The sequence below is a fragment of the Venturia canescens genome, chromosome 7, assembly GCF_019457755.1.
Source record: "Venturia canescens isolate UGA chromosome 7, ASM1945775v1, whole genome shotgun sequence".
NCBI classification, from domain to species: domain Eukaryota; kingdom Metazoa; phylum Arthropoda; class Insecta; order Hymenoptera; family Ichneumonidae; genus Venturia; species Venturia canescens.
Window position 1 is genome coordinate 8,476,426 of NC_057427.1, and position 21,832 is coordinate 8,498,257.

Here is a 21,832-nt window from a genome sequence, read left to right on the forward strand (position 1 = left end):
ATTCGCTAAATATAATGTTTGCTTGTCATTGATATTTTCGACCGCCCGAAAAGACCTCGAAATTCCTCATTGGCGACACACCGCGTTAACGAAAACAGTCTTTCATTGTAAAAAAAAAAGGAAAGAAAAAATTTTAGATCCGAGGAGTGAGGAGTGAGAGGACGAAGAAGCGCAGACAGAGCAAAGTATGCGTATATATCGCCCTTTTTGCGGCTGCGACGTCGACCAGAGGCATCTGGACCATCAGTCCTCAGACTTCCATGCATGTGTATGTGTATACAATACTTTTGTCTCTATATATTATGATGCGAGCAGCCCGTGGGAGCAAATAATCGAACAAGATAAAAAAATCTTAATGGCAAACATGTACCTCATCATCTGCCTCAGTTTAGAATAACTAGAAAAACGTCACGATGTTGTAACGCTTAACGAAACAAAGATCCGAGCTCGCTGCTGTTTGTTGGCATTTCGGGACTGCATGTCACATGTGCAAAATTTCTGGGTCAGTCACAGACATTATTTGATAACGATCCGTTCAGAAATTTGCCAGAAAAATGTACTTTTATTTTTCCCTTTTTTTCCACAACGTTGTTGCGCGACGACTTTTTTTCAAAAATTTGTCCCATCGAACAAAGTTTTTATTTTCATCGGTACTTTGACTTTAGGGATTACAAAAAAATGTACAAAATCGACAATTTTCTATAGTTTTGTATAAAGTGAACAGCGTCACAGGGAAATTTAACAAAAGAGCAAAATTTAAAAATCGTTGCGATCAATTTTTTTATAGAACATATCTTGAAATTTTTTATGTTGGATCCTTAAAACGCTAATTTTTGGAATAACGCTCACAGCGGGTGTTGACGTAACTCGATCAAATGAGCATCTATGTTATAAGCGATCGGAAGCGTCTCGTCAATGGGAAACGTATTTAGCTGGTGACGAGCAATGTTTTTGGTAGCCAAAGAACTCGACGATTGCGAATCTGTAAATAATTTAGAAAATCTTGCGATTAAACACGAGGAAAAAGGAAATCGAAACGATTTCGTTGTTTCGTATTCGTGCAGAAAAAAATTCTTGAAAATAATTTACTCCAAAGCTAAAATTCGGACGTGACTTACGCTGCGTCGACGGTTTTCTGGTAGCGTAGTTGCGCATTTTTCGAAGCCAACCTTCGTTCAGTCGTTCCCGAAATTTAGGCGTCGTAAAAGTGTAAAGCAGAGGATTAATGGCGCTGTTTACAGGGAGAATGAAAACAACCACCCAGGCGTGAAGATCAGCTGTCGGGAACACAATAAAAATGAGGTGAAAAAACGTGATCGAAGTTTTGAGATGTGACTTAAAAGATTGTAATTCCTTCGGTCACGACGTGATCGATTCGAATCCAAAAGGATTTCCCAAGAGAAATAATCGATACTCACGAGGAACTGGATATTTTAGGAATGCGAGAATCTTCAGTCCTATTATCGGTGCCCAACAAGCCGCATCGGTCAAAACTATGAGAAAAAATCGAAACGCGAATTCCGAATCTCCTACGGAGAGCGGTGTGTTGTGACGAGTTCGCCAAATGCTCGCAAACATACCCGAGTACACGTACCCGATCGTCACGAGTCTGAAATTATTTGTATTTTTCAAATGAAGGGCCAAAATGGTCCGAATTACCTGCTTGTTCGTTACATCACTCGTTCTAAAGTTGATTTTCTTTTTTGTAGAACTCACCCGAAGAGATTGAGCCCAAGGAAGATAAAAGCGGAGTATTCCCAGCCAATGAGAAAAGGATCATCGATGTGGAGTGGAAAACACATCCCATTGACGCCGTAATAGCGCGTGCTACTTCGCCAATGTATAGCTGGGATCAGAGCGAGAATTATACCAAAAATCCATATGGCGATCATCGACGAAAAAGCTGCTTGAGGAGTGAGTGAACGATGACGTTTCAATGGGGCTGCTATCAGCATGAAACGCTCGACCGACATGAACGAAAGTATCATCACCGAAACCTTCAAATTCGAAAGAATTTATTGGACCGTTCAAATCATACATTTTTCCATAATTATCCAAATTTCATGATTGCCAATAACTGTGAAAAAAAAATTGGGCATTCAGGAATTTATTTCTCTCGAGAAAAACATTTTCCAAAACAAATTCACCTCCGATGAAGTCATCGCCAAAATACCAACAATCGTACAAGACCATGAAGACATCCACGAGCTCGCTTCCTGATTGTAATTGTCACGAAAACGAACGTCCTCCAGTCCGATTATGAACAGATAAAATCCCATGAGCATATCGGACACTGGAAAATTCATATGCTTTTATATAGACGCACAATAAAGTGAATCGTATGATTTATTGGCTGGCGTGATATCATGTTCGAGTCGATATTCGATTCTATCGTAGTTTTTTTCGTTCATTTTTATTGATGAAGATTTATCTCGCATTCATAAATCAAATTCAATGGATATTAGAAACGTTGCGAAACGATCTACGCCATAAATTAGAATTCCAATTGGCATGTCACCAAATTTTTTCAATCTAATTTATTAATTCACGCCAATTTCGAGTACACAAAAATAACCTGCGAGATTTCTGATGATGATGCTTAGCACACGATTTTCATCTTTTGCTGTAAATCGTCCCCAGAGGACGAGCGCATTTCCCAAGCAAGTCACAGCTGATATGCTCCAAACCGCTGCTCTCAACAGTGGTTTTCCCAGCAAGTGAGATAACGACGACACCCCTAGGATTTATACGAAGTTGTACTTAATCCATCGTTTCGTTGTCGTTTTAAAATTAATGTGAAGAACGTAAAAAGACTTGGAATAAAAGTTCTCACCATCGCTCGCGGGTCGACATTTTTTAACTTTGGGCGCATAAGTCGTGCAGTAATAAAATTTTTTAAAATACCTAACAAAAAAGAACACATGTTCCATGTATTTAAAAAAAAAAGTTTAACAAATACGATCGTCAGGATTGTTAATATTATTATTTCGAAACAAATGTGGAATAGAAAATGTCGCGACTCACACAAAATCTAGCTTGGTGAACAAATCGAATACGTTGTTCTCCATATTATCCATATCGATTTCTTCCACTCCTCTATAAAAAAAAGTTCTCAAATCTTTATAACTTCAAAAGTATACATTCTTTCGATATTTTACTCAATAAAATTGAAGATTCATCAGTTTCTAAACTTACAGTGACTCCAAATTTTTGAGAGGCTCGAACACTGACATTGGTAAATTTTCTATAGGATTGTAGCCAATCATTCTGAGAAATAAAATTCGAGTTAGAATGGGAGTTAATTGAGCGGCATTCGAGAAAAATGCACCGGAAACTGCGATTTGTCACAGTACGAAAATTCAGACGGTACTGTAATCGAGGAAATGAGAGAGAAATCATTTTCATCACTTAATCTCATACACGTGGCAAATAACTCTGGTTCGTGCATCTCGAGCACGTATTCAAAGCTCGGAGCGTTTCACCCTCTTTATTATTATTATTGCTATTGTTATTGTTAATATTGCAGTACCCACAATTTTGTCATATTGGGAACAGGCCGAAAAAAATGTTGTGGTACGTCAACGATGTTGTTGTCTGCGAGATTGCTGAAAAAAGAATTCGAGATAATCAGTTTTTCGTTCTTGTATCGAGATAAATGAAATATTTCATAAAACAAACTCACAGTTCTGTGAGCATTATCAACGACTTGAGAGCATTCGGATCGATAAACTTGATGAAATTGGCCTCGAGACTTCTGAAAATTGAACGAACAGAAAGAAAATCGAAGTAAATTTGATTCACAGAATGAAGAAAAATGTTAAATTGATAAAGTTAGTTGGGATTATGTACATACAGAGATCGGAGAGTGGGTAATTTAGCGAACGTAAGATCTGTCAATTTTTCCAATTTATTATTATTCAGCATGCTGAAAATAGATAATTTTTCATTTACTCATTCGGTCAATCAGTTTTTCTATTGTTTTTATTTTTAATTTTGTTTTATTAAATAATGAAAATTTTGTCATCGTGACTCACAGGTCCTTCAATCCAGGCAAATATGGAAATTTCAATTGGTCGGTTGTGAGTAAATTTGAGGAGAGATCGCTGCAAAACACAAAACACGTGTGTGAGTCTGTCCGGACCAAGATGTGCAGCAATAACGACAGAAATAGTGAATTTATTCAATTATTCTGATGAGAGTATCACTCTCTAGATTACTACGTTAATTTACATACTTTTTCCACTCGAACGTTCGACACACTAATAGAAGGTACGATGTTCAGGACAGTTTCTCTTGGGATGAATTTTGTCAAATCAGAGCAAGTCTTTTTCCAGTACATTTTTTCGACATGATACATAATTATTTTTTCCAATAAACACAAGTAATCGAATGTTGAATTGCACAATAAAAAACGAGACATAAATATCTCACATCAATTCGAGGGATGTGCTATTTTCAAAATCCGCAAAATCTGCCCAACTGAGACTGTTGTTATCCAACATAAGGGTCTCGAGAGACGAGAGTCCTGTCATTTGCCCTTTTCGAATTTCTCTCAATTTATTGTCTGATAATACCCTGTGAAAGGAATCGTCGAATCATTTTTTAAAATAAAATCAAATGAAGCAAACCTTGAAAAAAAATCTATACTAAAAATCAACAATTTTTGTCATAATTCAGTCAATGCAATACAAAATCTGATAAAGGATTCTCACTGTACATGCTTCAACAACCCTTCACAAATTTTTTGACAAACTTCCATTGACAATCGACGACTATTGAGCTCAAATAAGATTCTTGGTCAATTTTCAGCTGGAAATGAGAGGCCAGAATTTTTTTAGGCTCTCCTATGTGTGCACGATGAAGTCTTTAAACAGATTTAATTTTGCATGAACCAATGCATTTAAACAAAAAATCGTAAATATTACTGTTTAATTTTATATTTTTCGAATCTTACAGCCAATACAAGGAAGCTTGATTGATGAATGAGCCTTCTTCAATTCTCTCGATACCGTTGTCTTCAAAAAAGCTGAAGAAAAGTGTATCAATTTGGTGAGTTAAAATTTATTTGAACTAAAAAAAATTCAACAATTTAGTTCATATTATTTTGTTTTTTTTTTTTATTGATCTTTGTACCTTGTTGATACGCACCCCAAGATTTTTTACGATTTGTACTTACAGGGAACGAATTTGAGTATATCTTGCCAAAGCATGCTTCGATATAACATTGAACGCGGATTCCGTGAATGTTCTGCAATTTCATGATCGATTGAGATTCCACATTGAATCGTCTCCCAGTATCAGTTACATTCTATTGCGGTTACCATATTACATTCTCTATTATTTCGCAGGAAATGAGGAGTCAGAGACTTACATGGTGGAAACATTGGGAGAAAATGTTTGGGGAATTTCCTCGTAGCCTGAACAACTGACGATGCAATTCGTGCAGGAACAATCCTTCAAGCACTGTTCCACTAAGCCTGAGAGTAAAAATGTTGATTTACCTAGCATCGAATGTTTCGAACATCGAGATTCAGAGGGAATTGGCGATTGATTATCACAAATAAACGTTTTGTGGAGAATCGTGCTTTATCAGAATTTCAAAATGGCATTGAATTTTTAGTTGGAACGGAAACAAAGTAATTTTTATCGTCATCTCTCACTTATCGACATTCTTTTCGTTGAATTATTCTCTGACGCATTCGGTATTTATATAATTTACGAGTCCATATAAAAATACGTGCTTATTTCCGTGCATTATTGCACATTTCTAACTACTTATTTTACCACAATTTTCCGGTTGCTTAGTATTCCTCGGCTTGAAGAACCAGTCCCAGAAACCGTGGAAATCGACTAAATGAAATAAAGTATTCGTTAGAGTTCATGAATTCCTCATTAAAAGTTTTCATATTGTAAAATGAAATTTCCTGTTGCTCCGCAATACTTCAAAATAACTGTCAATACAGATATAAAAAATGAGTGGTTATTAGAATTCTGGAATTTTAATTATTACTGCAAATGGATAATATTTTTGTTTAATTTTATTTAGTAATAATTTAGTAATATTTAGTAATAATTTTTATTTAATATATGTCTCTTGTCTGAGCTTACAGCAAGAAATTTTGGCTTCGTCATCGCCCCCCGGACAATCTGGATATCCGTTACACCAGTTTCTCTGAGGCATACAGATCGTGCTGTTCTCACAGAGAAACGTTCCCACGGGACACTCGTCTGCAAACAGAGTGTGTATTACGTGATTTTACGCCACCTACTTCTGTGTGTATGCGATTTAGTGGACGAAACGTTATTCCTCTCATCATTACTTCACCGCTAGGCTAATATTAGTAATCTCATTGAAATCCGCGTCGGGAATGCATTTCTTGGTAATGAACACGTTCCAGGCTTTTTCTTGGATAGCTGTTTAACCACATTTTTCATTGCTCCTATTTGTTCCTAGTTTTCAAAGAATTATATGTAAACGGTGAAAAATGGGGATCATGCTTGTGGTTTACCAAATAAAAGCGTCCGCAAAACGTTCCGACTTTTATAACTGTATAAGGATGCTTAGCACATGGCTCTTCGGGCCGTCGCACGTGTCGTCTTATTCCGCGTCTCAACAATTTTTATCCTCATGTCCAGTAATACGGTGGAATATATTTTTTTTTCTAATAATTTTTTTTACTCTCGATTGAGTGAGAAATAGTAACGTCGTTTTTTCTGTATTGAAATCCTTTCCTACCCGATTTTTGTCTTAACGTTAATTTCTGCATTTTTTGTGGTTAAAAAAAATAATTTACGAAATTATCAAATTTTTTTTCACCATCGAATTGGCTTTCATTTATTTTTTTTTCATTTTTAACGCTTGTTCATCATTAGTTAACAAAATTGTTTCTCAGTTTTGTTCAATTTGGTGAAAAGTTGCACAAAAAGAACTGTTGAGTGGACATTTATTTCTTCAAAAAATAGCCCAATCTTGACTGGCGTTTTCTCCATACTCATTCAATCAACTGGAGTTATCACGATTGCCAAATAGAAAAAAAATTCTTTAAGAAACGTTCACTCAAGTTATTCATTGATTTTTTTATTATTATCGAAAAAACTTGTTCTTACAAAATCGATAAATGTGTAGGAAAATTCCAGAAGAATGTAACAGTGGAACGAGTGAATAACTGGAATCAATTGAGTGATTCCACCCTTAAAATCATCTTTGGAAACAGAAATCGATAGAACAATACGGTCTTAAGGTACGACACGGTAGCATGTGTTTTGATTGTTAACGGTGGAGCATGCAGTTATGCAAATAACCGTGTGGTCCCATGAGAAGTGCGAATCGTACGAAACCGATTGAATTTCAGAGCAAGTCCAAAATGATGCTCCCGGAAATATCAAATTAAATGTGCCAAAGCATCGTTACTCTCACATTTGGATTCTGATCGTAAATCGACCTTAAACGCCAGTGAATCATACTTTTTTAAGGAGTTTGGTTCAGCGCACAGAAAAATATAAAAAATCCACTGAAATTCACAGCCACGTTAAATGGGCCACAGTTCATTGAAATTGGAAAATAAAAAGAAGCATAATTATGCAAAAATGTATTGTTTTTGATTGATATTTCAACAGATTATTGAAATAATTAAATCGCATATCGACGAATAATTAAAACACAATGATAGTTAATGGTTATAATATTCGCGTTTATTATTCACATCCAATAATCGATGACAAATGTCCTACCTTGATTGAAGTAATACATGAGGCCTGCGAGTACGCAAACCGCTGAAATGAGGGAACCTCCTACGATGACGATATTTTTGTACCTCATTTCTTCTATTCGTTGAAACCACTCTAATATTTAATTTGTTACTTTGAAAAACGAATTAGCGATTTATATGAACATCGAGACTCGAAGAGCCTCTATCGCGTCGCGCTGCATCCGGAGCTCGATATGACTACTTGTTGCGTTCTTGATGCTGCATTGAAAGCTTCGAAACGGTGCTCGTTGCAACCCCGAGGAGCTGTTGCCTCCCGTGCACAAGCGCTCTTTGCAATTTGCAAGCAACGGTGACGTCGAAATTTCTCTGAGAATTGCTGACCGTTTGAATCGACGGAAAAAACATTTCTTCAAAACACCAATTTCGAAGAATCTTTTGAAAAACTTAAGACAAAAAACAAAATAAATTTCCATTATTTTCCCGGACTATTTCACTTCGGATTTTTCTCGTCCGAGCTCTGAGCAAACACGAAGCGTAGGATGTAAATAATAACGATGATCACGTCGTCAATGCATCGAAGAATGTGCCACGTGCCTACATACTTAATGCATAAGATAATTTCACTTACAATGTCACGGAGCTTCAATCGTTTAACAATTTATCGTGCAAAGACTGTGTATCTGTGTGCACAAAAATATCACATTTCGGATCTTCAATTGGTTATTGACACTTATCAATTCTCGTCACGTCTCTGTACGTCATATTTCGAGTAGGATACCTCAAAAATATGAGTTCGATGAAAAAATAAACGGAGAAGTAAATTATGCTTAGTCCAGTGGATAATAGGTTCATGGTATACAATGAAAAATCGTGATTTTGTCGATGGAAATTAAAAAAAAAATGTATTTTCGTTTTATTGAAGAAAGATACAGAGTTAGTGTACAGTCGTAGAGGAGAGAGTACAAATTTCCCTAATATTCTCACCCTCATTGATTACGTGGATTAACGATAAGTTTTGTTTTTTTTTGTCTTTCTCATATCAATTCGCAACGACCGATTTCGGTATTTTTGACACATTGTACTAGAATTTACGAATCCGGTTTATCAACTGAGCCATGATTTTGTTGTCATTGAAGATGATCTTGATTTGATTGTGGGAAGAAAATCTGATTGGGCGTTAACTTATTTTTTTATTTTTCGAAGGAAATCCCATCAACAATAATGGGGCTTCCAGACATTGCAGATTTTTCGTTTGTTTTTGTCATCGAGCATGCGTGAGAAGTTTATAATCGAAAAATTCTCTGAGCTACGAGATCCAAAAGTGTTATTTGCTTTGAGTTGAACGAGTTACTTCGTTTTTTCAATTAACTCTGATCACGATTCAATTGAACTTCCATTAGTAGCTTGTTTATCGCCAATCTCGAAATTGCCAAATTTCGTTCAATTTTCTCAACGAAAGTATTGTGTGTGTCTGTTTACAAATGTTTTTCAATGACTCGAGCGGACTTGGTGAAACGTCACCTCGCGAACAGGGGGAAATATTTCGTACCGAGTGAACATGTAAATGGATCATTTTTATTGCACAATTATCGATACTTTTGTCATTGATTATTCGAGACAAGAAAGAACGAATGAGACACAAAGTGCCAATGTTACATTACACCGTTTCGACGAGAGTTGTAAACACAAAATGCCCATAAAACAATTTTTTTCATACAGCGTACTACACGATCTATAATTATTGTATATAATTTTCATGATAATATTTCATTATCATTATCATTTTCTCATTTTTCAAACGATACAAACACGACTTTGCAAGGGTGAAACAGAAACGACGATTTATCGTACATCGCATTCGTCAAATCATCATTTTTGGTCGTGATGCAAGAATGAAAAGAGAAATAAATAAAATCGAATAAAAAATAAAGGAAATATGTATCGCAGGTAAAAAGATTTTTCTCACGTTGATATGGTGTTATAGAAGAATTAAATTTAAACGAAAATACATTTTGTTAGAAATTGCAAAAGAATTCTCTTCTCTATTTTGAGTATATAAAATTTCTTAATTTTTTTTCTAAATAAACGACGGAATATGAGAAAGAAAAATTAAACATTTTTGTCGCGGTTTAAATATCCGAATGAGTCATGCGAGTCGAGTTGACACCCCCCCGTCTTTCTTTCCTACACACAACAATTTAATCTGTTGAACCGGAATTCGTGTTTTAAGTACTCTATGATTGTACCTAGGATAGTTTACTTTCGGTGACGATTTTGAATTCATGTAGTTAATGATGGTAAATACGATTTCGCGAGGGACCTGAGACGTGTGGAAACAAAGAAAAGAAAAAGAAAGGGCAGGGCAGAGAGAAAGAGAGAGAGAGAGAGAAACAAGTGTCAAAATTCTACAATGTTCGCGCGTCGATATATACAAAGACGAAAGTGGTCCCTAACGTGATGATGAAAAGGATTCATCAACGAGGATGATGGAGCCGTCAGAAAACGAGAAAACTAGAAAGAAGCGAAACACATGATGGATATCCTCAATCTCGAAAAATGATCGTCGTTTTATTTCTTTTTTTTCCTTCTCATTAGACGAGGGTTATTCATTATTTTTTAAATATGTTATATATACACATCAGAGAAACTGGAGATGATCGACAGTTTTATGTAACTGTATTTTTCTCTTTTTTTTTCGGTAAATATATAGATTTTTTTCTTTTTCATTTGAATTTCTTTGAGTCACAAAGTAATAACGGAGAGCACTACAATTGAGTCTCGGTCGAAAAATTTATTAAATAAGCGTGAAAAAAAGAAAAGAAAACAGCATCGAACAGACTGCAAGTGGATATCCAAATCTCTAAATATCGAAGTCCCAATAATGAGCTCGCTCGTCCTGACAATATCGTAAGCTAAAAAAAAGACATATTTGCAAATACTTGTACAAATATATGCAGATATGTGTCTCGTTCGTCATATAAAAAGTAAAATGCCGTTTTCGTAAGCATTCCCGGATCGCAACGATCGTGATTTTTTCTCTTTCGAGAAAAAAAAATGTTTTATCTTTTCGAATACGGATGCAGTTTTGTGTCCTTTTCATTTCTGTTATCACAAATTTCAGACCCTCCTCGTTTCGTGGATTGTTGAAGCTAAACCGGCAACTTTACTTCGATCATTTGTAACTTTTTATAGAAAAAAAGCGAAAGAGACAGAGAGAATGGGGGAAAAGTAGAGGGACTTACGAAATGGGCAGTGGACAACGTGGATGTCGATAGAGATGTGTATGTTTTTGTTTGTGTCTGTGTGTGTGGGTGTGTCAGAAAATTATGTTTTGTTTTATACTTTAAATAACCTGGACGAGCATCTGTTGCTGATCGCTTCGAGGTAGAACGCCTGGCATCGGTCAGGTGCAAACGTACCCTTCCTGCACTACCGTTGAACCACCGGCAGGTCCTTCCTGCAAAGTAATAACGAGGAAAAAACAATTGCGATTAAACTTATGGAAAATTGCATAGTTACGTGGTCTCTTTCCAAAATCAGGAAAAATGTAGCAAGAGAATTACGATATCTTCGCCTCTGGAATATCATTTGAAATGCTCAAAATTATTGAATGTCAAATTCGAATGCAATTGACTTATCAATGCGACATCGCAAATACTGTTGATAGATTTTTCAAGATATTGCAATTGTGCTTCTCGGATGATGAAAAAAAAAAAAAAATGATGAGGATGTTTCGGAAATCTTACCTTCATCGCACATCGATTATTGAGATAAAACATTTTTTCCCAAAGAAGGTCTGAAATTAACTGACTAATATTCTATTTACGGGTATTACGAACTTCCATTTCTTTTCGTGTTGAAATGGTGTTTTTTTGTTGCTTTTACGGTATTTTAAGTTTTTTTTTGTTTTTTTTTTCAATGTTTTTCCGCATGAGTTCGCTATTCGATAGATGAGAAATCTCTTACGTCCTTAGGAGTTGTCAAGTTTTGTTTGTACTCGTCCAAGCTGTATCCCGAATTGCTGTCATCGCCACAAGATTGAACGACCAACGTTCCGTCTTCCCCCTGTACAATAATTAAATTATATACGTATATAATAACATTATATTTAATTCCAGCTGGATTCTCATTCAGGAACCATCGTGCATCGGACACCTGCAATCTCTTTTATTTTTCTGTTCTTTCTTTTTTTGTAATTCCTTATCTATAATTCTTATATTCTATACTAGTGACGAAAGCACCTGTGTTATTTGTTGTTCGTTGTCGTGAACTCGTCGTTTTTTGCCTGATGCATCGATCGCCTGATCGGAGAGTCTCTTCCTACTGGTAGAATCAACTTGGCGATTCGGTGATGGATTTTCAGTGTTTCCGTTCCCTCCGACGGTTCCGTTTCTATGATTACCTCCGGAAATCTGCAAAATCATGATTTTGATTTTTTTAAAATCATATATTTTCAATGTTTTAAAAGTCGAATCGATTTTTTCGCTCATTTTCCAATGAATAAATTTTGTTCCTTTTTACCTGTACCTTTCTTTCCCGTTTCAACAAACTGGGCGATACGTAAGTGTGAAGATCCTTTCGTTTTACGTGTTTCGCCTCAATGAGCATTCCTTCCTTTAAGACTTTGAGTTGATCCGCTAATCTCTCAACTGTGAAAAAAAAGTAATGAAAAAAAAGGTTATTTCGTTGCAGAATCGCAGCTTTTTTTTCAACTCCGGTCTTTAGTGATTTAGCTTTTAAACAAATCTATATTTACGGCCAGTATTTCATCGTGTATTATTGGTTGTCTTTTAAATACATTAATGGAATCGATTTTTTTGCCTGAAACAATTTCGTGTATTTTTCTTTATCATGCTTACTTGTTTCATTGAAAGATCTTATGTCGTACGTCAGATCGACATTAAGATTTTCACTTTTCGCGAAGAGTAATCCGATGAACCACATTGAACAATTATTCCCGTGTGTTGGATTCATTGGCGCGAACCCCTCTGGATTCACGTGAGCCAGCGTTATGTGAGGATTCCTTTCCAAAGTACCTGTTCAAGATACGTTAGGGATATCGCCATATCGGCATTCCGCGAGTCATTAGAATCTCGTTAGAAATACTATTTTAACAACATTCACGTAGAACCATACCGAAACTGGCATTTCATTTGTTATTAATATTGAGGTAGAACGAAGGTAGAACTGATCGAATGAGGGTGACGTTTTGGAAATAGTCTCATTGGTACAACGACTGTGACATTTTTTTAAGAAAAATTCAAGGAGCTAACAAAGCAAATGAAGGAATTTATGAATTCATGGCAATTTGTAAAAACTTACGACCGGCAGAGCTGAATTTTGTCGTAATATTAGTCAGTCAATAAGATAATAGTTTTCCAAATGCATCTCTCATTAAATCAGAGCAAAACTACCTATTGAACTTTCATACGCTTGATTTCAATTGATCAATTGAATGATAAAACATACACAGCAGTTAACATGACAATTCGTTCTTAAATGCTGTGTTTAATCTTAATCCGCCGAAATCGATGAAAAAGGCGCATGAATGATTTCAAAATAAAACAATACGTGCATTGGCAACAAAAAAATCGCAGTTTTTTTTCTTCTTTTCCTTTTTTTCTCTTCGTACAAATAATCGTCCGATTGTACACTAAAAACATTTGTCTTTCGTTTTCTTTGTTTCTCCATTTGTCTTCGTATGGATAATTGTAGTCGGTGATATAAAAGTGTATATTTATTTCGCGTTTCAATATACTCAATATTTCTGTTACCTATCAGATGCCGTATTTTAGATTCGACAAGTCCACACCATTCGAGCTGATCTTCAGCGGTCGAACTACTCGCCAATAATACAATGTAGTGCTTGTATTTGCAGAAAAAGTTTGGTGGCTCGAACAGTTTATCCCACGTTGCTTTTCCCATTATAATCTCTTCGGTTATTGACAAACCAGACTCGAATGCCTCTTGCATTATTGTTCTCGTCGACACTGATACGTTAAATGTAGAATTTTGTTGTGGATATGCCGGTGTTATTATTGGCATCAAGTGATATCTATCTGATATATTTACCTGATAGAAACATTGAAAAATAAAAGTTAGTATTGAATCTTTGAACTTGTTAAAAGTGATGTATATGATACACGATAAATAACTATGAGTGGTGGTTAAACATCGCTACGTACTCTTGGATCCCAAACGGGAAATCCTAAATTAACGTTATCCGGTTGCTTGAGGAGAACTGGTTGTGGCCATTTCCATTGTGAGAAAACAAGAAAAAATTTTTCGATCAAAGTCGCAGCTACGGCGTTAGGATAAAGTTGACAAGTTCGGGCTACCAGCATAGCCCACGAGACTCCACCAAGATAACCAAGTACATTACTGTATATTCCATGTCCTGCAATTTTAATTTTGTTTTCGTCATTTCAAAGAAACTCGCGAAAATTTTTTTCAGAACTGAATATTTGAAAGAGAGAATTTGGTTCATTTTTGTCACTCACGTTTCGCCCACAATTTTATAGCTCTGAGTGCCAATCGGAAATTTTCGATGTTCGGTACTAGACGTAAAATTTCGTCAGTCACCCTACAACCGTTCAAACTTCTCACGCACTTTTGATCCAAGTTTTTCAGCAACATATCGTCTCGCAAATCCTTAAATAAATTCCCACATATTAATCGATTTTCCAAATCAAAGAATTTGGAAAATCATGTTTCCCATGTTCTATTATAGTCACTGAATCCAGAGCAATTTGGTGTTTTTAATAAATTCCAAGTATTCATTAATAAAACGTAACAGTTTATTCATTCAATGAGGTACTCAGAAAATTCACGAATTTTTAAAAGGAGGAGTGTTCAATTCTGGCCTCAAACTTTTGCAGAAGGCCTTTTGATTCAAAGCCTGATTGAACTTTGAGATTAAAGATTGTTACTCACCATGGAATCTGGTATTTCTTTGAGCGTGAGTTTGGCAAAAAGCATATCTATTTCTATACCGTCAAAGTTCATTTTAATCACAGGTACGAAAGCTTCTTCGACTGCCTGGAAAATGTATAATCATAAAAATTTAATATTGTTGCATAAATATTGTACGATTGATAATGATTTTTCAGCAAAATTGGTCGACAAAAACGTACCCTCAAGTCTGTCACTTCAGGTTGTTTCTTCAACATCTCAAAAAAGGTTGAAAAATAATCGGATCTTTTAATATGTCGAGGAACGACGCAAAGAGCGTCAATGTCAGCGCCTTTGTGATGTACACCTAGTCTATACGAACCGAATGTATAAATTTTACCGCCAACCTGCTCTGCCACATTGGGAGGCATATTCCTTGCAATACTTGTATCCTTAATCCATTGTTTTACTAGAGTATTAAGTTTACTGAAAAGAGAAAAAAAATTGGAAACATTGACTTTGAATTTTCATAAGAAATGTTTGCTAATGTTTGTACCTCAAAATCTCCATTCTGTGGTTTAATTCTTCCTCAGATTCAAAAACATTATATGGCTTGAGGGCTTCCTTCAATTCGTTTGTTCTAGTGTGATCGCTTGGTTTTGGTTCGGCCACACTAATTGCCGAGGTCATTCCTAGTGTACGAAGGGCATTCGCAGGGAAATTTGTTGTTGAATTGTTACTTTGCGACGACCACATCTTGAGATATTATGGTATTACTTCGTTTCTGAAAAACACTTCCGTGTATTTGGAGATAAAACTTTGGTTATGCATTTGAATATTTTTTTCTTTCTCTAGTTATTGCAAGAATATATCAGTATTTTCACATAATATGGTGTGAATTTCTCTAATTCAAAATATAGCACATAAATATCATGCAGAAATAACCTTGAAAGCGGAAGATTAGAGAACATATCAATCTTTGTCCATGTTAAAAATAATGGACTCGAATAATGAGAGAAAGATATAAAGTACACTCAGAGCTACTGAGTCTTCTAATAGAGGAATTTGAGTTTGTTAAAATAAAACAAAGACTTTGCTTCTTTTATTTCGGATACCGTATTCGATAAATCTGACATTTCTTAACCAACTATTGTCTATTAAAAAATAGATAACAGTAAAGTCTTTCAGATATATTTTTTTGTTTTAGTTTTATTATCTGTTCATAATTTACTAATATTCTATGTATGAAAAGGAGAAGTTATTTAAAGCAAAAGGAAAAAGTACCTGCGGTGGTTTAAAAATTTTGGCAAGTGCTAATTGAGATTGAAATTCCAAAATGTTGAAAACTAGCGTATAAATGAGATTGAACGTTTGGTAATTCACTTACCGATGAAAATTATTGAACAGACTGTCCAAATAGCATTGTAACGAATTTTGTCCGGATATTTGTATCTCAGATACAAAAGTTGATAAATATCGTTGACACAATGAAAATACAGATAAAGTATGAATTCTATATGCACATTGACAGATTTTCAATGTTTTTTTTCGTTTAAAGGATCAGTCTGAGAAAACGGATGAACAAGTAAACAATACGTAATCAGAATAATCTCGTATTAGTAGGCGAGAGCGTTACAACGTTCGCGAAAAAGCGTCCCACTGATTATTTTCCCGAAAACGTAAATAGTTCCACCGAGAAAAAATAATTCGAGTTTAAATCAAGTTGAGAATGGAGAAAAAAAAACAAGAGACAAAACCTCCGAAGTAGATACAACAAAGCCGGGCCTCCGAGTGCAAAGTGTATGGGAAAAAAGGAACAAATAAACGATTTTTTTTTTTAGAAATGTATAATATTTACGCGCTTACAAAGTTGACCGCGTAGTCCTTTCGAGAAATAAGAAAGCGCTTCTATTTCGTGTGTTGCCACAAAGGTCACAATCGTCCCAATTGTCCGGTTTATTGTTCCTCTCGTGTTTTTGTTTTGATATTATTACCCTTTTTTTTAACTATCGGCATACCCACCCACACAGGCACTCACACACTCACACACACGCACTCACGCACTCGAGAGTTATTGTTTTATTGTTCACTAATAAATAATAAAGTAAAGTTCGAAACGGTGTATTTCACATCACGTATAGGCTTGAACCGCACATTTAGGATAATAAACATGGCGTTCCTTGTCCTCTGCGGGTTCTGCAGGCCTCCCCACTCATTTTTTCTCGCTCTCTCTCTCTCTCTTTCTTGTCGTGTTCGATGGCGCCACTATCGCCGAACACTACCGACCTCTGGTATTTATTTTCCGAAAAAAATTGTTTTCCGAAAAATTCCCTAGAGATTTTTAGCCTAACGCATCCCCATGCGGAAAGGAGGAGGAGCAGCAGCACATTTGACACGCAAATTTCAATAATGTTCTAGTCCCTTAGATGGCGGTTTCAGAGCTTCAATTTTTTAAAAAGGAATTTTAAAAAATCGATCCCAATTTGTAACACTCCGCTCCACATTAAAAATGATAAATTATTTCATTTCCATTCTCTTGGTAAGAAAACATTGCAGCAACAAAATAGATGCGACCATGTGTTATATTTTCCTTGGAACTACTTTTGGCGCTACATATTCGGTAAGAGTGTTGAAAAATTTTCGTGTTTTTCAATCGGTTTTTCTCAAATTTTGTATTCGTTTACCCCATGGGACGATTACCCCGTGAGTGGGGTACCGTCTTAGCCTATGCATTATATTATTATAATGAGTGGGGGTTCGGTCGGTTCGGTCGTACCCTATAGCGTTGTATAGTTGTGACCAGTTGTGACCGTTGTGACACAGAGCTAAAGTGTCGAGTGGGGACGTGGTCCCAACCTATTTGGGTGACGAGCAGGTACTCATCACTGCTCTGACCACTATTCATAATTCAAGTTATGAATAGTAATCGGAGCAGCTGCAGGTTTAGAAAAGCGTTTACGGATTAGTTAATCCGTTTATAATGAGTTTTTGGATAGTCAATGGTTAATGTGTATTTAATGGGTTTTTGGATAGTCAATAACTCCTAGCTATAAAATATCTCTCGCGGGTACATGCACTAAAACTACACCCCCTGATTCCAAAACTGCGATCACTAGCAGAAAAATTCAACAGAAACTAAAACATCTCCGCTTACTGCAGATCTTTTTTACTCGATTGAAGGCGGGTTGTTCCACTACTCTCAAATAGACCTATATCTCTAACTGTCAGCGATAGGCTTATATACCTAGAAGTTGAAACAACCCGCCCTAACGGGTGAAATTTTAGCCCCAAACACAGTAGGCGCTTACAGAACAGATAGACTATTCTGTTCGTTTGCAAACGTATGCATAAATATTGAAATAAATATAAACAACGGAAACAAAAAGAGCGTCAATAATAACATATTAAAAAAAGAAACGTTGACACGATGGCCAAATTGGGAACAAATATTCACTGCGATGGCTCCAAACAAAACGGAATGTAGGCTTGGCCTTCGCTATACCGGAACTAAAATACTTAGAATCGTATAAGATTCTGCCACATCTTCGAGACCGAAGCATATACCATAAGAATCAATTTGAAAGACCGATCTTTTTAAGAAACGCGCCCACGCACATATTAGGTCTGAATAACCAAAAAGAACATACAGCGACATCTCTTACAAAAAAGTAAAAGCCACATAGATAGCGTTGGCCGAAATGTTATTACCGGTGTCAGGTAAGATCGCCCCGACCACAGAGGGCCCACCATGCATACGATACGAAGAAGAAAAAGAATGGAACTAGGCCGGGATATGAGTGTACACATCTGAAGTTAGATGGCAACGCCATAGCGTTCTCTCTTTTCATTTAATTGCATGGGCAACATCTGTTGCTCAAAGCCCTTAAAAAATAAATAAAAAAAAATTTCATTCAATTAAAAAAAAAAAGGCAGCAGCAAGTCCGCCAACAAGACGTGACACTGTGACACTTTCGACAGAAAGTTGTAATTTTGTTGTTCCAACTTTATTTTGTGGAGGAGCAATGAAGCAGTTGATAAAGCAATGAATTTCGACGGTTCAAATATTTTGGTATTACATATCAGGGAAAAGATTCTCAAAGAATATATGCATTTTATTATTCCATATACAATCCATAGAGCAAATATTCCGTGAGACTTTGTACTTTTTCGTCCCGCGAACATTGATCATCGCCGAACGCAGCGATAGAATCTTCAACAATTTTTTTAAGATCAGGTTCAATATCTTGAAGTGGATTGAGAGGAGTTATTACCATGCTTGGGAGTACAACATCGTAATAGAGAAACAATTTGTTCCTAAAAGTATTGTAAATCAGGCAAGGTGTCAAAGTGCCTGGTTTCACGCTGTAATTACCCGTGGTGAAAGCTCTGACAGGCTCTTCAAATTCAAAACGTACACTTCTTCTTTGCTGATCCAATATGTATGTGTGTCCGTCCCAGGTACATGCGACTATTTCATCAGCCCCATCGCCCGTCACGTCTAATCGGCAGAGTGCAAATATTTGGTGGTCGACTTGCATAGCCCTGTTTCAAATGATGAATTTATAATAAGATTATATAGAAATTCCGAGATTATAAAGATTTGTGAATTAAAAATCACCATAAAATAGTTTCATCCTTGACCAACATGATGGTCCCATCCAAAGTTGCAAGGGCGTACGGCTTTCCTTTCATCAACTCATTCGCGTTCTTGCTTTTGGCCAAAGTTTCTTCGATTTTTTCAATACAAGAGTTATCATAAATTTCTGGGGAATTGACTCTGCTGTAAAATCTCGCTTGACTCTTGATTTTGTCATTGTGCTCGTGCGAGATATCAGGTTGGGAAAAATTTCTACGAAATTCAGTTTTTGGAACGAATTTCGGGTGTTTATCGTGATCAGAAATTGATGATGAGGAGGAAGAACCGCAGTAAATTGCTCCTGGTTCCAAATCACCGATTATTTCGGTTGATATGTTGGGATTACGCATTCTGGATATTCCTAATGTCTGGTAATCGACGCAGCTAGCTGCAGCAAAACCGTCCTCGTCGTAATCTTCTTCGTCCTCGTTGCTGTCACGACAGTCGTCCGGATTACATTTTATTCGCATGAAAGTGCCGCCGGGCTGGGCAACGAGCAAAGTTGGGATTCCGTCGTTAGTATGTTGCAACGTCACTGTTCCAATCTGATTCGCACATTCCCATTTATTCAGTCCGACCAGTTTACCCGTGCCGAGCTCAGTGTTCGTTGACCATCTGTACGACCTGACAACTCGATCCGTCAATCCTATTATCATTTCATTCGCACCGTCACGATCGACGTCCGCCACTATTACGACTTTCGTGTTCGTCGGAATTCGTTGCAAATGAACGCATTCCATTTTACCATATGCCTCGTTGTTCTCTGACGAAGACGATGATGCTGGTAACAAATTTATCGGTGCCATTGTACTCGGATTGACTGATCGCGGACTGTAGAATATGTGGGCCCAACCATCACCGCATATCACCACCAAAGCGTTACATCCGTAATTGAAGATGTCGCCAATTGCCACACAACTTATGAGACCTAATCCCGATATTTTTTGCCATACTTCCGAGCCCTGGATGATGGCAAGAAAAGAGTTTTTTTTCCAATCAATAACGTTATAAAAATCTGAATCTGTTTTTTTCGAAATACAGAACAAAGGGTGGAAATTGCAAATTCGAAACAATATGATTACTTTGAATATGTAGATGTCACCCTCGGCTGTGCCGACAACGAGCTCGTTATCGCCATCGTTATCCACATCACCGATCGTCAGGCCATGCCGAAAGACTGTACCAGGCAGCTCCCATTCGAGCCGCTTAACAAATCTTACTGCTCGCATTTACACCAGTGTAGATTTCACAAAATTTATAGGTTTACGGTTCTCTGGTACTGTTGATTTAAGATATTGCCAGCGACTGGGAGGCCAAACAATACACGTAGCTTTTGCTGTTACAAGACCCAGGGACACTGGACCAAAACAGTTTGAATCCATAGAATGACCTGTGTGATCTCCTTCTACCCAACAATGACCTTCTGGTACCTGTAAATTCAAGTTTTTTGTATTCTTTTTCACCCTATCAGGCGAATATCAAATGTAAACGAAAATTCGCACAACAGTGAATAATCTTGGGACAAAGTATGACAATTGATTGTTGGAAAATTTTTTAGGAGAGAATCGAAGAAAGACTATTGCTTGAATAAATTTTTGAAATAATTTATGAATTTGGAGATTCTTAAAAATTTTTAAATATATGTTATTTGTTATATAGAAAGTTAAAAAATAAATAATGAATTACCTCAACCACTGGTGATTTGTACCCAATTGTCGCAACGATATCACCGGAGAGCCCAATGATGCGTTTAATTAATTTTTGACTAGGAAATTTGGGCGATACAAAAATAACAACATCGCCATATTGTACGTCATAGCTTCTGACAGCCCAGCGATTAAGGAATACCCAATCGGTCTGTTTATCATCAGGATTGAGAGCTGGTTGCATAGATATTCCTTCGACTCTTGCTACATACCCAACCGTATCAAGGAAAGTAACTCCTATTGGAACACCGAGGAGGATGTTACGAAATAAAGGTGACAATCCCATGAATCGTAACGATTTTTTCTTCCTCGAGACAGTCCAACATTGGAAATATGTATATTTAAATATCTTTTCTAATTGCATATCAGAATTAAAAAAAAGAACGATAAAATGTGAGGTTAACAGCAACAAAAAATAAGGTTATATATAGAAAAACTATAATCGAGTACGATCTAATTTCACAAAATTGTTATTGCATCAGGGCCGAACAAAGCAAACAAATTTTATCTTGATTTTTATAAATGTTATTATCTTCTTCGAATGATCATCTAGAGTAATCTTACCAGCTACAGATTTTTGCTTCAACACAGAGAGTACATCGTATCAAATGACCGCGCGCGCTCTTTCATCATCGCGTATTGTTGCATCATATACCTATCGCTATTTCTTCACCGCCAAGAGCATAAACACATTTCAATAAAAATTATTCACCTAAACAATTTGTAAAAAAATCTCTTAGAATAATCCGAGATTTTTTCCGAAATAATGTTATAGGACTTTGCAGAATAATTTTTTCAAATTTGTTTTTTCAAGCTGTTTCCACTAAAAATATAAAATTTTTTATGGAAAATTGTGAAAATGTCGATTTCTTTCCCAAGTTGTTATTTTA

General features: G+C 36.3%; 4 protein-coding genes and 1 long non-coding RNA gene across 17 annotated transcripts; 1 reads left to right on the top strand and 4 right to left on the bottom strand.

The window, feature by feature from the left end:
- Positions 1-616: 616 nt before the first annotated feature.
- LOC122413087 (relaxin receptor 1-like) lies at positions 617-8,223 on the bottom strand. 2 transcript variants are annotated; one of them, XM_043423200.1, is made up of 20 exons: positions 7,732-8,223; positions 6,109-6,228; positions 5,785-5,850; positions 5,372-5,477; positions 5,177-5,248; positions 4,955-5,026; positions 4,432-4,575; positions 4,035-4,103; positions 3,854-3,925; positions 3,683-3,754; positions 3,534-3,605; positions 3,196-3,267; positions 3,025-3,111; positions 2,834-2,904; positions 2,576-2,737; positions 2,148-2,293; positions 1,717-1,997; positions 1,419-1,609; positions 1,119-1,277; positions 617-982 (listed from the first exon to the last, which is right to left on the bottom strand). In XM_043423200.1, the coding sequence occupies exons 1-20, from the start codon at positions 7,817-7,819 to the stop codon at positions 846-848; spliced, it is 2,259 nt and encodes a 752-aa protein (XP_043279135.1). In that variant the 5' UTR covers positions 7,820-8,223; the 3' UTR covers positions 617-845. The 2 variants fall into 2 exon arrangements, with proteins under 2 accessions (XP_043279135.1, XP_043279136.1); XM_043423201.1 differs by having other exon boundaries at positions 3,025-3,096; positions 7,732-8,222.
- LOC122413090 (uncharacterized) lies at positions 5,772-7,689 on the top strand. 3 transcript variants are annotated; one of them, XR_006261485.1, is made up of 4 exons: positions 5,772-5,864; positions 6,111-6,239; positions 7,127-7,241; positions 7,353-7,687. It is a non-coding gene; the product is annotated as an uncharacterized lncRNA (long non-coding RNA). The 3 variants fall into 3 exon arrangements; XR_006261486.1 differs by having other exon boundaries at positions 7,127-7,689; XR_006261487.1 differs by lacking the exon at positions 5,772-5,864 and adding an exon at positions 5,899-5,979 and having other exon boundaries at positions 7,127-7,689.
- A 360-nt stretch (positions 8,224-8,583) lies between the features above and the next one.
- hrg (hiiragi) lies at positions 8,584-16,811 on the bottom strand. Of its 7 annotated transcripts, XM_043423204.1 has the most exons (13): positions 16,467-16,810; positions 15,988-16,008; positions 15,157-15,394; positions 14,843-15,086; positions 14,643-14,747; positions 14,210-14,360; positions 13,895-14,106; positions 13,484-13,781; positions 12,569-12,745; positions 12,231-12,358; positions 11,951-12,121; positions 11,676-11,774; positions 8,584-11,166 (listed from the first exon to the last, which is right to left on the bottom strand). In XM_043423204.1, exons 3-13 carry the CDS (start codon positions 15,354-15,356, stop codon positions 11,113-11,115), a joined length of 1,839 nt encoding a protein of 612 aa, XP_043279139.1. In that variant the 5' UTR covers positions 15,357-15,394; positions 15,988-16,008; positions 16,467-16,810; the 3' UTR covers positions 8,584-11,112. The 7 variants fall into 7 exon arrangements, with proteins under 7 accessions (XP_043279139.1, XP_043279141.1, XP_043279142.1 ...); XM_043423206.1 differs by lacking the exon at positions 15,988-16,008 and having other exon boundaries at positions 15,157-15,384; positions 16,467-16,811; XM_043423207.1 differs by lacking the exon at positions 15,988-16,008 and having other exon boundaries at positions 15,157-15,384; positions 16,459-16,811.
- Positions 16,812-18,691: 1,880 nt separating this feature from the next.
- LOC122413958 (KICSTOR complex protein ITFG2-like) lies at positions 18,692-20,465 on the bottom strand. The gene is made up of 3 exons (XM_043424658.1): positions 20,319-20,465; positions 19,219-20,198; positions 18,692-19,142 (listed from the first exon to the last, which is right to left on the bottom strand). The coding sequence occupies exons 1-3, from the start codon at positions 20,463-20,465 to the stop codon at positions 18,716-18,718; spliced, it is 1,554 nt and encodes a 517-aa protein (XP_043280593.1). The 3' UTR covers positions 18,692-18,715.
- LOC122413963 (mitochondrial inner membrane protease subunit 2) lies at positions 20,466-21,767 on the bottom strand. 4 transcript variants are annotated; one of them, XM_043424670.1, is made up of 3 exons: positions 21,507-21,767; positions 20,923-21,246; positions 20,466-20,666 (listed from the first exon to the last, which is right to left on the bottom strand). In XM_043424670.1, the coding sequence occupies exons 2-3, from the start codon at positions 21,226-21,228 to the stop codon at positions 20,466-20,468; spliced, it is 507 nt and encodes a 168-aa protein (XP_043280605.1). In that variant the 5' UTR covers positions 21,229-21,246; positions 21,507-21,767. The 4 variants fall into 4 exon arrangements, with proteins under 4 accessions (XP_043280605.1, XP_043280604.1, XP_043280603.1 ...); XM_043424669.1 differs by having other exon boundaries at positions 20,923-21,250; XM_043424668.1 differs by having other exon boundaries at positions 20,923-21,262.
- Positions 21,768-21,832: the final 65 nt, after the last annotated feature.

Excerpts from the sequence above, each read along its gene's own strand:
- LOC122413958 (XM_043424658.1), bottom strand. The coding sequence starts at position 20,465 with ATGCGAGCAGTAAGATTTGTTAAGCGGCTCGAATGGGAGCTGCCTGGT. Across the intron at positions 20,199-20,318 it reads GTGACATCTACATATTCAAA|GGCTCGGAAGTATGGCAAAA; the intron begins GTAATCATATTG and ends GCCATCATCCAG. Across the intron at positions 19,143-19,218 it reads AAGGATGAAACTATTTTATG|GGCTATGCAAGTCGACCACC; the intron begins GTGATTTTTAAT and ends CATTTGAAACAG.
- hrg (XM_043423206.1), bottom strand. The coding sequence starts at position 15,356 with ATGTGGTCGTCGCAAAGTAACAATTCAACAACAAATTTCCCTGCGAAT. Across the intron at positions 12,359-12,568 it reads AAGATCTTTCAATGAAACAA|TTGAGAGATTAGCGGATCAA; the intron begins GTAAGCATGATA and ends TTTTTTTCACAG. Across the intron at positions 12,122-12,230 it reads AACGGGAAAGAAAGGTACAG|ATTTCCGGAGGTAATCATAG; the intron begins GTAAAAAGGAAC and ends ATGATTTTGCAG.
- LOC122413087 (XM_043423200.1), bottom strand. The coding sequence starts at position 7,819 with ATGAGGTACAAAAATATCGTCATCGTAGGAGGTTCCCTCATTTCAGCG. Across the intron at positions 5,027-5,176 it reads TATACTCAAATTCGTTCCCT|CTTTTTTGAAGACAACGGTA; the intron begins GTAAGTACAAAT and ends ACTTTTCTTCAG. Across the intron at positions 3,268-3,533 it reads GTTCCCAATATGACAAAATT|AATGATTGGCTACAATCCTA; the intron begins GTGGGTACTGCA and ends TTTATTTCTCAG.
- LOC122413963 (XM_043424670.1), bottom strand. The coding sequence starts at position 21,228 with ATGGGATTGTCACCTTTATTTCGTAACATCCTCCTCGGTGTTCCAATA. Across the intron at positions 20,667-20,922 it reads ACAAATCACCAGTGGTTGAG|GTACCAGAAGGTCATTGTTG; the intron begins GTAATTCATTAT and ends TTGAATTTACAG.